Source organism: Boleophthalmus pectinirostris, unplaced genomic scaffold (assembly GCF_026225935.1).
Source record: "Boleophthalmus pectinirostris isolate CB_2022bp ecotype Guang Dong unplaced genomic scaffold, ASM2622593v1 HiC_scaffold_18, whole genome shotgun sequence".
Lineage (NCBI taxonomy): Eukaryota > Metazoa > Chordata > Actinopteri > Gobiiformes > Gobiidae > Boleophthalmus > Boleophthalmus pectinirostris.
In genome coordinates this window covers 19,477,877-19,489,990 of record NW_026571133.1, presented here as the reverse complement: position 1 = coordinate 19,489,990, position 12,114 = coordinate 19,477,877, and the positions used below count along the sequence as shown (strand labels likewise).

The 12,114-nt window shown below is 37.3% G+C and overlaps 1 protein-coding gene across 1 annotated transcript; it reads left to right on the top strand.

The window, feature by feature from the left end:
• The first annotated feature begins 1,348 nt into the window (after positions 1-1,348).
• Positions 1,349-9,182, top strand: mtpn (myotrophin). Its single transcript, XM_020926500.2, has 4 exons — positions 1,349-1,729; positions 3,436-3,549; positions 3,752-3,835; positions 8,144-9,182. The coding sequence occupies exons 1-4, from the start codon at positions 1,658-1,660 to the stop codon at positions 8,228-8,230; spliced, it is 357 nt and encodes a 118-aa protein (XP_020782159.1). The 5' UTR covers positions 1,349-1,657; the 3' UTR covers positions 8,231-9,182.
• Positions 9,183-12,114: the final 2,932 nt, after the last annotated feature.

Below are 12,114 nucleotides of genomic sequence, written 5' to 3'. Positions count from 1 at the left end.
GGGATCTTTGGATCTTTTATATTAGAGGAGTAACACTGTAAGACAGGTATTAATTTGCCTAATAGGAGCAAAGCGGATAAAATAATAAAACAGTTCATTGAAGTCTAAGTCAAGTTAAATTAAACTTTGAAAAGCTTACTTTTTATGGGAGATGTCATTAAATATTAGCTGTAAGTCTTGCAGAGGAGCAGATGATGTGCTTAAACACAGTAATTATGAACAGTTTGATAGCCCTCAAACGCTCCATATAAGTGATAGATAGGAAAGTCATTAAAACTACATGTGACATTAAAATGTTCTTGCACCTGCACAGTGCACATTTTAAGCATAGAAAGTTTGCTTTAGTAAAAACTTACTTCCGGACTTTGTACAGTAATGGACACACTTGCTGGAGTTCTGCAGCTCAAGCACCAGTAATAGACTGAAAATAAGGTCTTATACTGTCAGGCTGGAGAAGAGCTTGAGCATTTTGTCATAAGGAAACTCTTGCATATCACCAGTTGAAATGAATATCTTCAGAACATTTTTTTTCTGTAGATTTACAGAAATTATGTTTGTTCTTAAGCAATTTAAAAGCATATTAATGAAATACCAAGAGTAAAAAAAAAAAAGAAAACATATCGACCATTTAAAAGTGGGTAAACAAATACATGATTCATTCCTAAATTAAGACAAATGTGAAATATGCAATTTCATGCTTTTTGTTGGATTATTCATTCACTTCATTCTCAGCAGTGGTAAACTACTTCTGTAGCCCTGGGTAGACTGATTGAGGCAAGGCTGCCACACCGATACCCACAAGGTGGGTGACAATATGTACAGTTTCATCCAGAGTCTTTGCCTTACCACAAAGCCTCTGTTGGCTCATTGTTAAAGGTACTCTATGTAGCCAATATACAGTCTATGATGTAGCCTATGCAGTTTTTTTTTTTTTTAGTTTTTTTTTTTTTTTTTAATCATTCCAGTCACCTGCCCGTTTTTGTTTTTTTTTTTTTTTTTGTTTTTTTTTAATAATCTAGGCTTATATCAGTTACATTTAATGTTTAGCAGAAGAGTGTCTTGATGATAGTGTAATAAAAAAATATCACTGTAATCTTAAAAACAATCAACAAAAGCAGTGAGGAGGATGAAACCCGAGAACTCGGATTGCCCCATATCATCCCCAAATCATGTTTTGTGGTCTTGATCAGGTTCTAATCTGCACAGCTTGTTCATTAATATATCATGCTTACAGGGTACACGGTGCCACTTTGAAGAGGGTAATAATAGATTAAGGCATAAAAATATACAATAAAATATATACTTATCTTCAAACATTAAGATGTTGCGGTCCCTTTAATGATTTACTTCCGGGTAAAAAGCATCGGAAATGCTTTGGGCTTGCTGAAAGGCGGATCCCTACGTTCTACTTTGTCTTTTACAAACAGAATTTTCTCTGCCTTTCTTTCAGCAAGTCGAACCAAACACCATAATAATAGATTGTAACACAGGTCTCACATATATCTTAACAGAGTAGAACTTGTAGGGGCGGCAGTGGGCATTTTGTCGCTCTGCTCTTAGCCAATACGCGGCTAACTTTGAACACATTAGCACCCAACTTGCCAAGTGTCCTGTATCGCAGAGGGGCAGCGATAGCATCTGTACTAAATACTGTAAGATGGCAGACAATGAACCGATGTGGGCATTGAAGAACGGCCAACTGGAAGATGTCAAAGCGATATTGGTGACGGTAAGTGTGACCCTTCATCATTTTGTGCTCGCTCTTTAAAGTAGTTAGCTAGCTTTCAACTAGCCTGATGGTTAGCGCAAGTTTAAGAGTGCTCTTTAGACTACTCTGGACAGTTTATTATGTTGTCTTTATCAGCAAATCCATGGCTCCAAAGTGTTAAAAGTTCGAAATAATCGCAAATTGCAACATTAAAAACATAAGCTGTTTTTTTTATAATGGTTACAATACAACGCTGCTTGCAGTCAATGTGTGTTACACCGTTATCTAAACTATTTATTAAACATGAGACTTATTTTCATCTGAAACGCGTCATCTACTTACTCTAATTACACTTATCGAAATTCGAGAAGAACAACCTGTTGGTTGCAGAAGTTATGGGCTATTTCTAGAATTAGCTTTAGCTGCACACTCACAATACACCTAGGTTAGCACACAAGATAATAGTTGAATATTCAGTACGTGGCTTTTCTATCTTCTATGAGTTTAATAATCTCCCAAACTCTCATTAGCTGTGATGCAGACAGCTACAGCTCAGTGGGCGGGGATCTGTGGTTTTGTTTTACGTAGTTGTCTTTTCTGTGTTTATGGTGTCAATGTGATATTTTTAGATTCTCAAAACAGTACTTCCGTTTTAAAAAATGACCCATAACAGAGGTTGTTTGAATCTAAAATGGGGGAACCACACAGCATTGGTTCACTATTGACTATTGTGATACCAATGTGATGCCAAAGCTACAGCAGGTGAAGGTAATGTTAAATATGTCATTAGCAGAATAGCAGTTCCATATCTATCATTGCTAATGCATTCAGTAGACCTGGCGATGGAATGAATAATTATCTCTGGTGCATTTCACTTGACCTTCAGTTGGGTTTGTTATAAAGGTTAAGTAGTACTGAAGGCGGGGCCTGTACAACACACATGAATCATGCAAGCACTTTGATGGACAGTGGTCATGAGCCCTGATTTGAATATTGGTCGCTTTTCCAACTGCTTTTAGAAATCACCCAACACCATTCTAGTGCAACAGACCTAGAGGCATTTTATGGGTTTGATTAGATATGCGCCACACCTTTACACAAGATTCATATCCCTGTACTATAATTGAGTTAGGCAGTATGATTTGTCCTGTTCATATTCTTTTTCTGATTGGTATTTTGGTTTTATTAGATTTTACTGTGGTGCCTCAGGGAACCTCAAGATTCATGCCAAGTGTGTCATCAGTAGATCAGGTGTTTTTAATAAGAACAATCTGTAACAAGATAGCCTTTCTAACGCTTGTTTGAAAGTTCAGCTTGTTTTTTTATTTGCATCTGGTGCATCTCATTACATCCACAATTTGATGGATGTTTTTACTTTCTGGCCAGGCTAAATGACATACAGTGCAATACAATTCTGCTTTGTTACTGTATTTGTACAAGACACGCTTTTAATTATTGGAAGAATAACTGTTACTATTTTTGAGTGTTTTTAAATGGAAAAATGTAAACTCTGCTTCAGACCACATGCTTTTACTGGGGATTGAGTGTAGACCTCCCATAAAAAAGAGGACAAAACATCATTGACCATAAGAGATGAATGAATCTCCATTAATATTTGATTTAACATTTGAACAGCAGTGTCTACTCTTACTCCTTTTTGACATTTTAGATATTGGAGGCGTGGTTACATTACCATTTTGATTATCTTTTTTTTTGTCATTTTTCAGGCTGAAGATGTGAACAGAATTCTAGAGGGTGGAAGGATGCCTCTACATGTAGCTGCAGACTTTGGTCATGCTGAAGTTGTGGAGTACCTTATTTCTAAAGGAGCGGACGTTAACGTAAGCCCAATCACTTTTGCTAGGTTAAAAAAGGTCTATCCCAGTGATTTATTTATTCTTTTAATTTATTTATAATTTTAATGTGCAGATAGGAACCATTTAGCACTATTAGGCATGTTACTTCAATGTTTCCTCATGTCATTTGTATGTCATTTGCAAGCATCTGTCCCTCTTTCAACTGATATGTTTTCTTATGCAACAGGCTCCAGACAAGCATGGCATCACTCCTCTGCTCGCTGCTTGTTATGAAGGCCATACCTCCTGTGTCAAGATCCTGCTAGCAAAGGTGGGTACCCTGGTTTTAGCAGACTTTTACGTCTTTGCTGTTTAAAGCTGATATTGGTGTGTCAGAGGCCACTCTATTCTGTTGAGGTCACTTCTTGTACAAAAGGACCTTTAACACTGTCCTTCAGAGGCGTCACTAGAATGGTCCCACAGCATCTCATTGTAACGCCCTCATTCATCTCTGTTGTTTTGTTCCGCTTATTAACAAGAATTTTGGAATAATTGTAATATACACAACCTTACCAATAGCTATTTGTGCTTTCTTTACTTTAAGTTTAATATTTCACTACAGTAGAATATCCTGTCAAGACTGTAATTCTGAGCCAACTGTCATGTGTGTCAATGCATTATGGGTGTATGTTAACTTCATAGCTGTCTAAAGGGTGCACTGAAACTGATACCAGTCTAAGCCACATGTTTCACATAGTCTCCCCATAAATCTCTTTTTACTTGAGATTTTATTTATTTTGTTTATTATAACTAATGTATACAATTTATTTAGTGACACCCTTCATGTTCATTTAATTTGTCAAACTATCCATATGGCTATTGAGGGTTTGCAACTTCTTTACCCTGCTGTGTTGTGTCATGGAATTGGCTTGCCTTCAGTGTGATGCACAGTTGCTGTTTATAGATAGACATAGTCTAAGAAACTTGTACACAGACATGTACTCCCATCTCTCCCTCTCTGGCTCCACACATACTCCTTCAATCGACCTAATACAGCTTCATGGACCAGCTTCTGCATTTAACAGTTTTAAGCAACTGGCTAGCAGCTGCGCAACAGCTGCCCCCGTTCAGCTGGCAACTGCATTTGGCTTCAGGTTTGAACCAAGCAGCCAGAACAAGTGAAACAGAAATGTTCTTGTACTGCATACTACGGAACTATTTTTAGTCTAATTTTGGTGAAACTGTATAATTAATGTATCTGAAGTGATGCATTTATCTTTGAATATTTGATCATCTGCTGTTAATTTTGTTCAAGTAGCAGTAAACAAACCAAACGACACAAGCCTTTTAAGCTAATGGCTCCCGCTCCTCCACCCCTGCTCTGGAAATGTAAGGCCCTTTAAATCTATGTCGTGCTCTCGTATGACACAAGACAGAGTTGAGTTTCAGTTGTGTGACTCATCTTGATGCATTTAACGGTCAGATGCCAACAATATGAGCAAACCCATGGCTCTCACTGAGCACTGTCCAGATTACTCAGCTGAAAGGTCACCATTCACTACAGGGATTTCAATGGGATGCACTTGCTCCTCACAGGTCCTAAATTCTGCCTTGTGTTCCAACATGAAATAAAAGTGTCCAGCAATCAAATTATTGAGCATGCCGAGTGATCTCCACTCCGTCTGACTGCACACCTGCAGCATCGCACCACTGCACTTTAGTAGATAATAGGAGCTCACTGAGAGTAACCCATTGTGATGGCTAGACTGCCAGACATTCATTTTCTGTGGACAAAAATGGCCCAATGCATCATGGGAGCTGACCCCTGCCCCTTCTCTGCATGCAGCGTTGCTGTTGGCAGCACATTATGAGGGGGCATTTTAACCGTATTGCACTGCCCTGTGGTAATGTGGCACAGAGTGCTGACTACAGCCAGAAGAGACTGAACAGGTAATTTTGGTGCAGAAGTGCTGTTGTCACATCCTGTTTTTAACCTCAGACTTAGGACACTTCCTCTAATGTCCTAATATCTAATCATACTACAGAGTCAGACTAGTACTGGAACCTTTATTTCTCTCATTTAACACCTACTACTGATAATGATTAGATGTTATTTATAATAAATTATACATGATTTTTTCCCCATAATATTTACTTCACTCACTTAAAAGACTGTAGTATCTTCACCATCAAATGAGTGTGGCTGTGAAGCTTGGCTTTGGTTTATGATGTAATATGTCTCTTACATTTTGCCACACTTGGGGACTGGTCTGTCTGGGGTCACATGTTTGGACAGTGAGAAGGGCATTACTCCAGTTGCAGAAAGATGGATATTGTAAGAGCTGTCAGCGCTGTCTGCTGTTGGTGATTGAGCACGGCAGGAGAGCCATAGCCACAGATCTGTGTGCTATTATTGGGCCTGCTCTTAAGGGCTTTCTTTTAGAATAGTCTGTTTTTAATATATATTTTTCCTCTCAAAGTGCCTGTTGTCTTAGATGTTGGTGTGGTCAGGTATGTATTTGTTACACAAGGGCAGTATTGAATGGTGTAGAGGTGTAATGTTGTTCTAAATAAGGTCTGTGGAGTCAGTTAGGAAGAATGTTCTTGAACCATCAGTTAATGACTTCCCTTGAGCTGAAGAGACTCCTGTTTCCTGTCGTTTTCTGACACGGTGAATGCTTGGATCAGCAGCACAAATACAACTAACCACAAGCATCAAATGGCTACTGGGAAAGTTACATTAGCCCTTTGCATTTTTATGTTACTTTGCAAATATTTTTGGTGAATATAACAACAACAGTTCATATCTTTGAAAACATATCAGAGTAGAACTTTTCTTTTTTATTTTTCCCCGGAGGAGCCTGTCTGGGCCTGTGTCTAAAAGATGAATTATACTGCTAAACCCTCTGTGTATTAGCAGATAAAGTGGAAGAAAATTATTTATTTTCTCAACATCCAAACAGTTCATTCATATTTTCTGACTCCAAACCAGATTATGTCTGCAGAGATTTGTGATTAGTGCTCTTAGCGTAACATCTGAAATTTTTGGATAACGTTAAATGGTTACATCATTATTCAAACACTTAATTGGCTTGTTTAAAATGTAAGATGCAGTACGAGTTTAAATATCAGGAGGGTTTATTCATTCCAGCATAAGCAGGTACTGTATGCTCAGTAGCAAACATTTGATTGAATATTACAATGCAATATTATGATCTTCAACATTGTTGTACTTCTGGTTTACTTGCTGGTGCTCCCACCTACTGTGTTGATGCATATGTTGAGTAGAGCTGCAAGATTAATCGCAACCCAACTCAAATTGCAATTTGTATGGAGGCAATTAGTCAAGCGCAAAGGCTGCAGATTTTTAAGTACTAACATTTCCTCCACAAACAGCAACAATCCTGTGTTATTCTGGATAAAACTGTTTAGTTGTGCTAAACAGAAATGTGATTCTTGTAATTGTTTGTCATTGTCAGTTCACATTTCAGTCTTTCAGTCAATTCTTTCTGGCATGTTTAAAATGCGTGCTCTCTGAGTCTAAAAAATATTTTGATTGTCAACCTGGAAGAAAGGGTCTCTGTTCACGGTGTGGGCTGAGAGTTGATTGGCTATCCACCCTGCTTTGCTCTGCTGTCTGACTGAGAACTATTGTAGTACTGTTATAGTAGGTTTTACCAAAAGAGTTTGTAAGAGCTGGGAACAACTTCACGGGTCATGGGTAACAATTTTAATACAGACTTTCCTAGTTTGCAATTTAAAAATGATATATACACATATGTACCTGCTCACTCAAAAAAAAAAAAATCAAAAGTATTAACTTGAACTGAGACTCCCTGTTCTGTTCTTGTAATGACTTGATCTCTGCCTATGCCTAGGCTGCTGCAGTTCAGCCCTTCACGGCTCTAACATGTAGACTTTAGTGTGATACAACACAAGCACTTGTCTCTTTCCAGTTAGGTGTTTACAGTGACAGCTTCCCTCTTTGCCCTGGTAAATCTGCACAAACAGTGTTTAAGCACTCTCAAGTCTTCAGGGCTTAAACTGGGTCACACACTTTTGGATGCCCAGTTTCTTCTCTGCGCCACACACACATGTCCTCTGTAAGCCCTGTGTTGAGAGGCTCAGGTCAGGCACTACAAGGCCGCACTACATTCCCCTGACCATCTAATTCTACTTCATGTCCACTGCACATGACAAATCATCCCTCATTGGGGTGGCTAAAACTAATATAATTTCATAAATACATTGTTTCATAAACATCAGTGTCAGTCTTTCATTACTCTTTTATATGATTATCATGGTTTTGACTTATACTTGAGCTTGTAAAGATTTCAGTAAAAGACCTAATAGCATAACTCACTGGACCCTTTCTACATCACCCTTACAAACAAACATACAAACAACTGATTGAGACAAGCAATGGTAATCTGAGATAATCATATATAATAAAGGGTCAACTAAACTTAAAACTATATTCTAAAATATTAAATCACAGGGTCAAAGGCAGATGGTTGTGTTTTGAAGGGCATAGCACACAAAGCAATATGCAAATCAATATACATAACCTGAAAGAAAAGATGTTTCCATGCAATTTTTCAGCAATTCATATTGTTTTGTTGTTTCTGTTATTTTTCAGGGAGCGAACAAAGCTGTTAAAGGTCCTGATGGTCTGAATGCTTTTGAAGCTGCTGAGACTGACGGTTTGAAGGCCCTGCTGAAGTGAGGCATGAGACACGGCTGGACGAGGCTGGACTGGCAGGGGCACAGGGGGCAGACAAGAGAACTGACGATGGACGCAGTGCTCACATGACAGAGGACAAACACAACTCTAAATCTTGGAACAACCTCTGCCTAAAATACACTGCTTTGTACCTTTGATAGAGATGGTCAGTTTTCTTTGTCTGGGCATTTTCCCAATTATTTTCTTTCTTTTTTTACTCACAGTTTTTGGGTTTCGCTTTGTCTTCTTTTTAACCTCTGATTGTAGCCAGAGGGTCTGTCAGCTCTGTCTCTCTGGGGGACCAAAAACGTAGAAACTTATCCAGACAAAAATGCAAAAACAATAAGCACTTAAACATTGTTCCAAATTACAGCTGAATTTGAATAATTGGCCTTTTTATACTCTTAGATGAGACTTAATTGTATGGGCATTTAGTGCATTGTACTTAATTAAACTGAGGAATAAGAGTGGGAAGAAAATGTATTTGTGTATTTTTTTATAACAAATTCACCCCTAACCAAATCACACAACAAAAGGCTTTTTCTCAACTGCTTAATAAATGGTTAATAAATGGCAATTTCCAATCATCACATTAACTAAATAAATATAATAGATATAAATCCACCTGTTTTTGCAACATAGAAACGATAAAGTAAAACAAATGATATCTGAGACCAATGACTTTTAGTAGCAGTTCTTGTATTCTGTATTTGGTGGCCAATAGGAGTAATAGAGGTGCTTTGTTTAAACTGGATTGTGGATTTAGTTGGAATGGTTTGAAAATCTGTCTATTTTGCTGCATGTCAAACTGCCTCTGCTTTTATGCTATGAAATGGTCACAGTCCTCTTTTGGTTGCTTTGAGATCACCTACAACGGTGTAGCGGACAAAAACATGCTCTTGCTGACTTTGTTGTGACAAAAAGTCTGTAAAAACAAATAAAAAATGACAAATAAGTTATGTTTTCTAAAATTCTTTTTAAGAAAGATGCAGAAGTGAGAATGGTTTGGGCTGCATAATTGCAATAGAATCATAATCACTAAAAACCTCTAGTGACATCTTCAAACATGGTGTTCTTGTATTAGCTTTTTTTTTTTTTTTTTTTTTTTTTTTTCTTTCAGTTTTTGAAGCTGTAATACTCCTGGATGTGTTTAGACTGTGTAATCTGAGCAGAATCCTAGAATTAAAACCAGAATCTCATTTCTAGTTGCAATTGCAGTGTGTCTCAGAAAAATCTCAATTACATGTTATAAATTCAAAACTGTTCACCCCAATAAAGTCTAAAAAAAACATAAGATGTTAAATAAATAATAATTAATAATGTACCTGATTGTATAATGAATCTGCTTACTATAGTACAGTACAGCCTCATGCCCATTTAAACAGTTTAGATTAAAGTTTGTTTAGTAAAATAATTTTTTTTGATAAAGTTTGCTTTCTACTTCCACAATTTTTCTATTAGGATGTCACTGCAGGTCAAACACAAAGTCATATTTTCTTATTTGCCTCAAACTGATTTGAGATAATCTTTTGTTGTTGATTACTGTTGCTTTGGGCTTTGAATAATGGCATCTTATTTTTACTCACCGGATCCATTATACATGTGACAAATTATACCTTTAGTTTTCCTGTTGCCCCGGGTAGCAGCCTAATCAGTAATTTTCAACTTAAGCCACTGTGTCCATGACCAAAATGGCAGACTCTAATCTTCGTTGTCATACCAATCTTTGCCTTGAGCGTGCGGCTCTATTACCGTTCAGACGTACTCAGATCCTACTTGATTTGTTAGCTTGAAATCATGTTTGTTGTAATGGGAGGAGAGTCATTTTCGGTCTGCAGATGTGTTCATGTCTAAACATATGGATTTCATACAGTGTGTTGTACTTTATGTCCTGGTTGTCACAATACTAAAATGGAAAATCTAACTTTAACAATAATAAGGAAAAACTCACAATAATATAAAACACCTTGATACAGAATTGTTAATACAAAATAATTGTAGTGTGCTGTAAGTGTGTTCTAATATTGATCAAGACCATATTAAAACTATTTAGGACATCTCTTATATTGCTCTATGGATTTTCTCTGTACCGAAGTTGTTCCAATGACTATCTAGTCTGATACGAGTTTTAGTACTGATTAGTATAGATTTTTTTTTTTTACTCACTTACTTTATTTGTGGGTGACAACAGTTTCACCCGCATAACATAAGTTACATGCTTCAGTCCACCTCTGACAGTACATACACATGCACATATTTGGGAGGGCATATGTTCCATGATCATACAGAACACTGAATCTATTACAGAATCACCAGATATTTTTCTGTGACAAGTGATACCTTGACAGAAATCCAGTTTGTGAATAGCACTTGTAACTGAGTCTGTGAGCCACGAAGAAGTACAGGTGAAATCTATAGATTCAGTGAAATAGCAGCAGTATGTTAACTATAATGCCAAGCACGCTGCAGGAGCCCATGTTGTAGGTAATCACAGTCACATTTGTCCAAGACCCTCGCCATGTTTTTGAGGGAGAACAAAGGAGAATCAATTACTACAGCGTGGGGAAACAGGCAGCTCGAATGACTTGGCCACATTGTGACGGGCCCACACATCTTGTGTCTATGTTACAGCCGGTCCATCTCATCAGAATGACTATCAAAGCAAAGGCAGAGGACTAAACTGAATTCTAACGGGTGTATTCCTGAAAATGAACCTTTTTCCTTTGGTCTTTAATGAAATAACCCTGAAACCTGGTGTGCTGAGACTGTATATTAGACTAATGATAAATGTAAGATCGGCCATACATTTTCATTTATTATCTGAATGCACAGCTTCCTGGGTAATGCCCCATCTTTCAAATCTTCTTTTTGGGTTTCTTCCACTCTTTTATTATTTTTCCTTGCACACGATTGCGATTTTGAGGGCCTAAACATCGACAAAAAGTCCCCAAACCGGGAATCAGGTCAACCAGTCCGGTGAAAAATTTGATAAAATGGGCATCATGACAATACCCAAAGTGAGTAATTAAATTCACAATTGCATGATCTGAATGTGAATGTAATGAAATATGAAATCTAATAAAAGTGTACACTATAGCGCCCCCTACCATAGATACGAAACGTCAACATTATTGGATTTCAGGGATAAAATTCTATGCATGATTAGAAGCAAAAATATCTATTATGAACATGGGGCATTTTTCATGGTGGGGTGCAAAGACTCCCCCAAAACATAGTAAAAAAATAATTACATGCACATACTTAGTCCAGTCGTGCTGAAATTTAAAACAGTAATTTGTGATCTAAGCCTGATTATAATACACTATAAAGTATATGAAAAGTGTACACTACAGCGCCCCCTACAATGGACATGAAATGTCAACATTATCAGATTTGTACCAAATTCAGGGATTAAGTTCTATGCATGATTATGAGAAAAAAAAGAAAAATAAAAGTATTACGAACATGGGTCATTTTTAATAGTTGGCCAGCAGGGGTGCAAAGACTCCCCCAAAAAATATTAAAATATAATATAAAAATTATTACACACATGTCCGATCGTGCAGAAATTTCTTTCAGTTATACACTGCATGACCCTGATCCCATTGATATGTCAAACACAATTAACATTAACTATTCAGCTTCTTTTTTATGCATTGTTTTCTCTCAGAACTCTCAAATGCATCATTGGTATCTTCTCATCTAAAAAGGATTATTTTAGATTACAATAAGAAAAAAGAAGATAAAAGATGACAAAGTCAGTGAACAGAAGCATTGTGAGTGTTTGTGTAGTAATTAGCAGATGCCGTGATTAGCCTGTGTGGCCACATGCAGCGTGTAGTAGGATGAGCACACACGAGGAATACTGTGAATCCCCTCCTGTATCT

What these genes read in the sequence shown, in the direction of transcription:
- mtpn (XM_020926500.2), top strand. Translation starts at nt 1,658, where the DNA reads ATGGCAGACAATGAACCGATGTGGGCATTGAAGAACGGCCAACTGGAA. An exon ending in TCAAAGCGATATTGGTGACG is followed by an intron (nt 1,730 to 3,435) that starts GTAAGTGTGACC and finishes GTCATTTTTCAG; the next exon opens with GCTGAAGATGTGAACAGAAT. An exon ending in TCAAGATCCTGCTAGCAAAG is followed by an intron (nt 3,836 to 8,143) that starts GTGGGTACCCTG and finishes GTTATTTTTCAG; the next exon opens with GGAGCGAACAAAGCTGTTAA.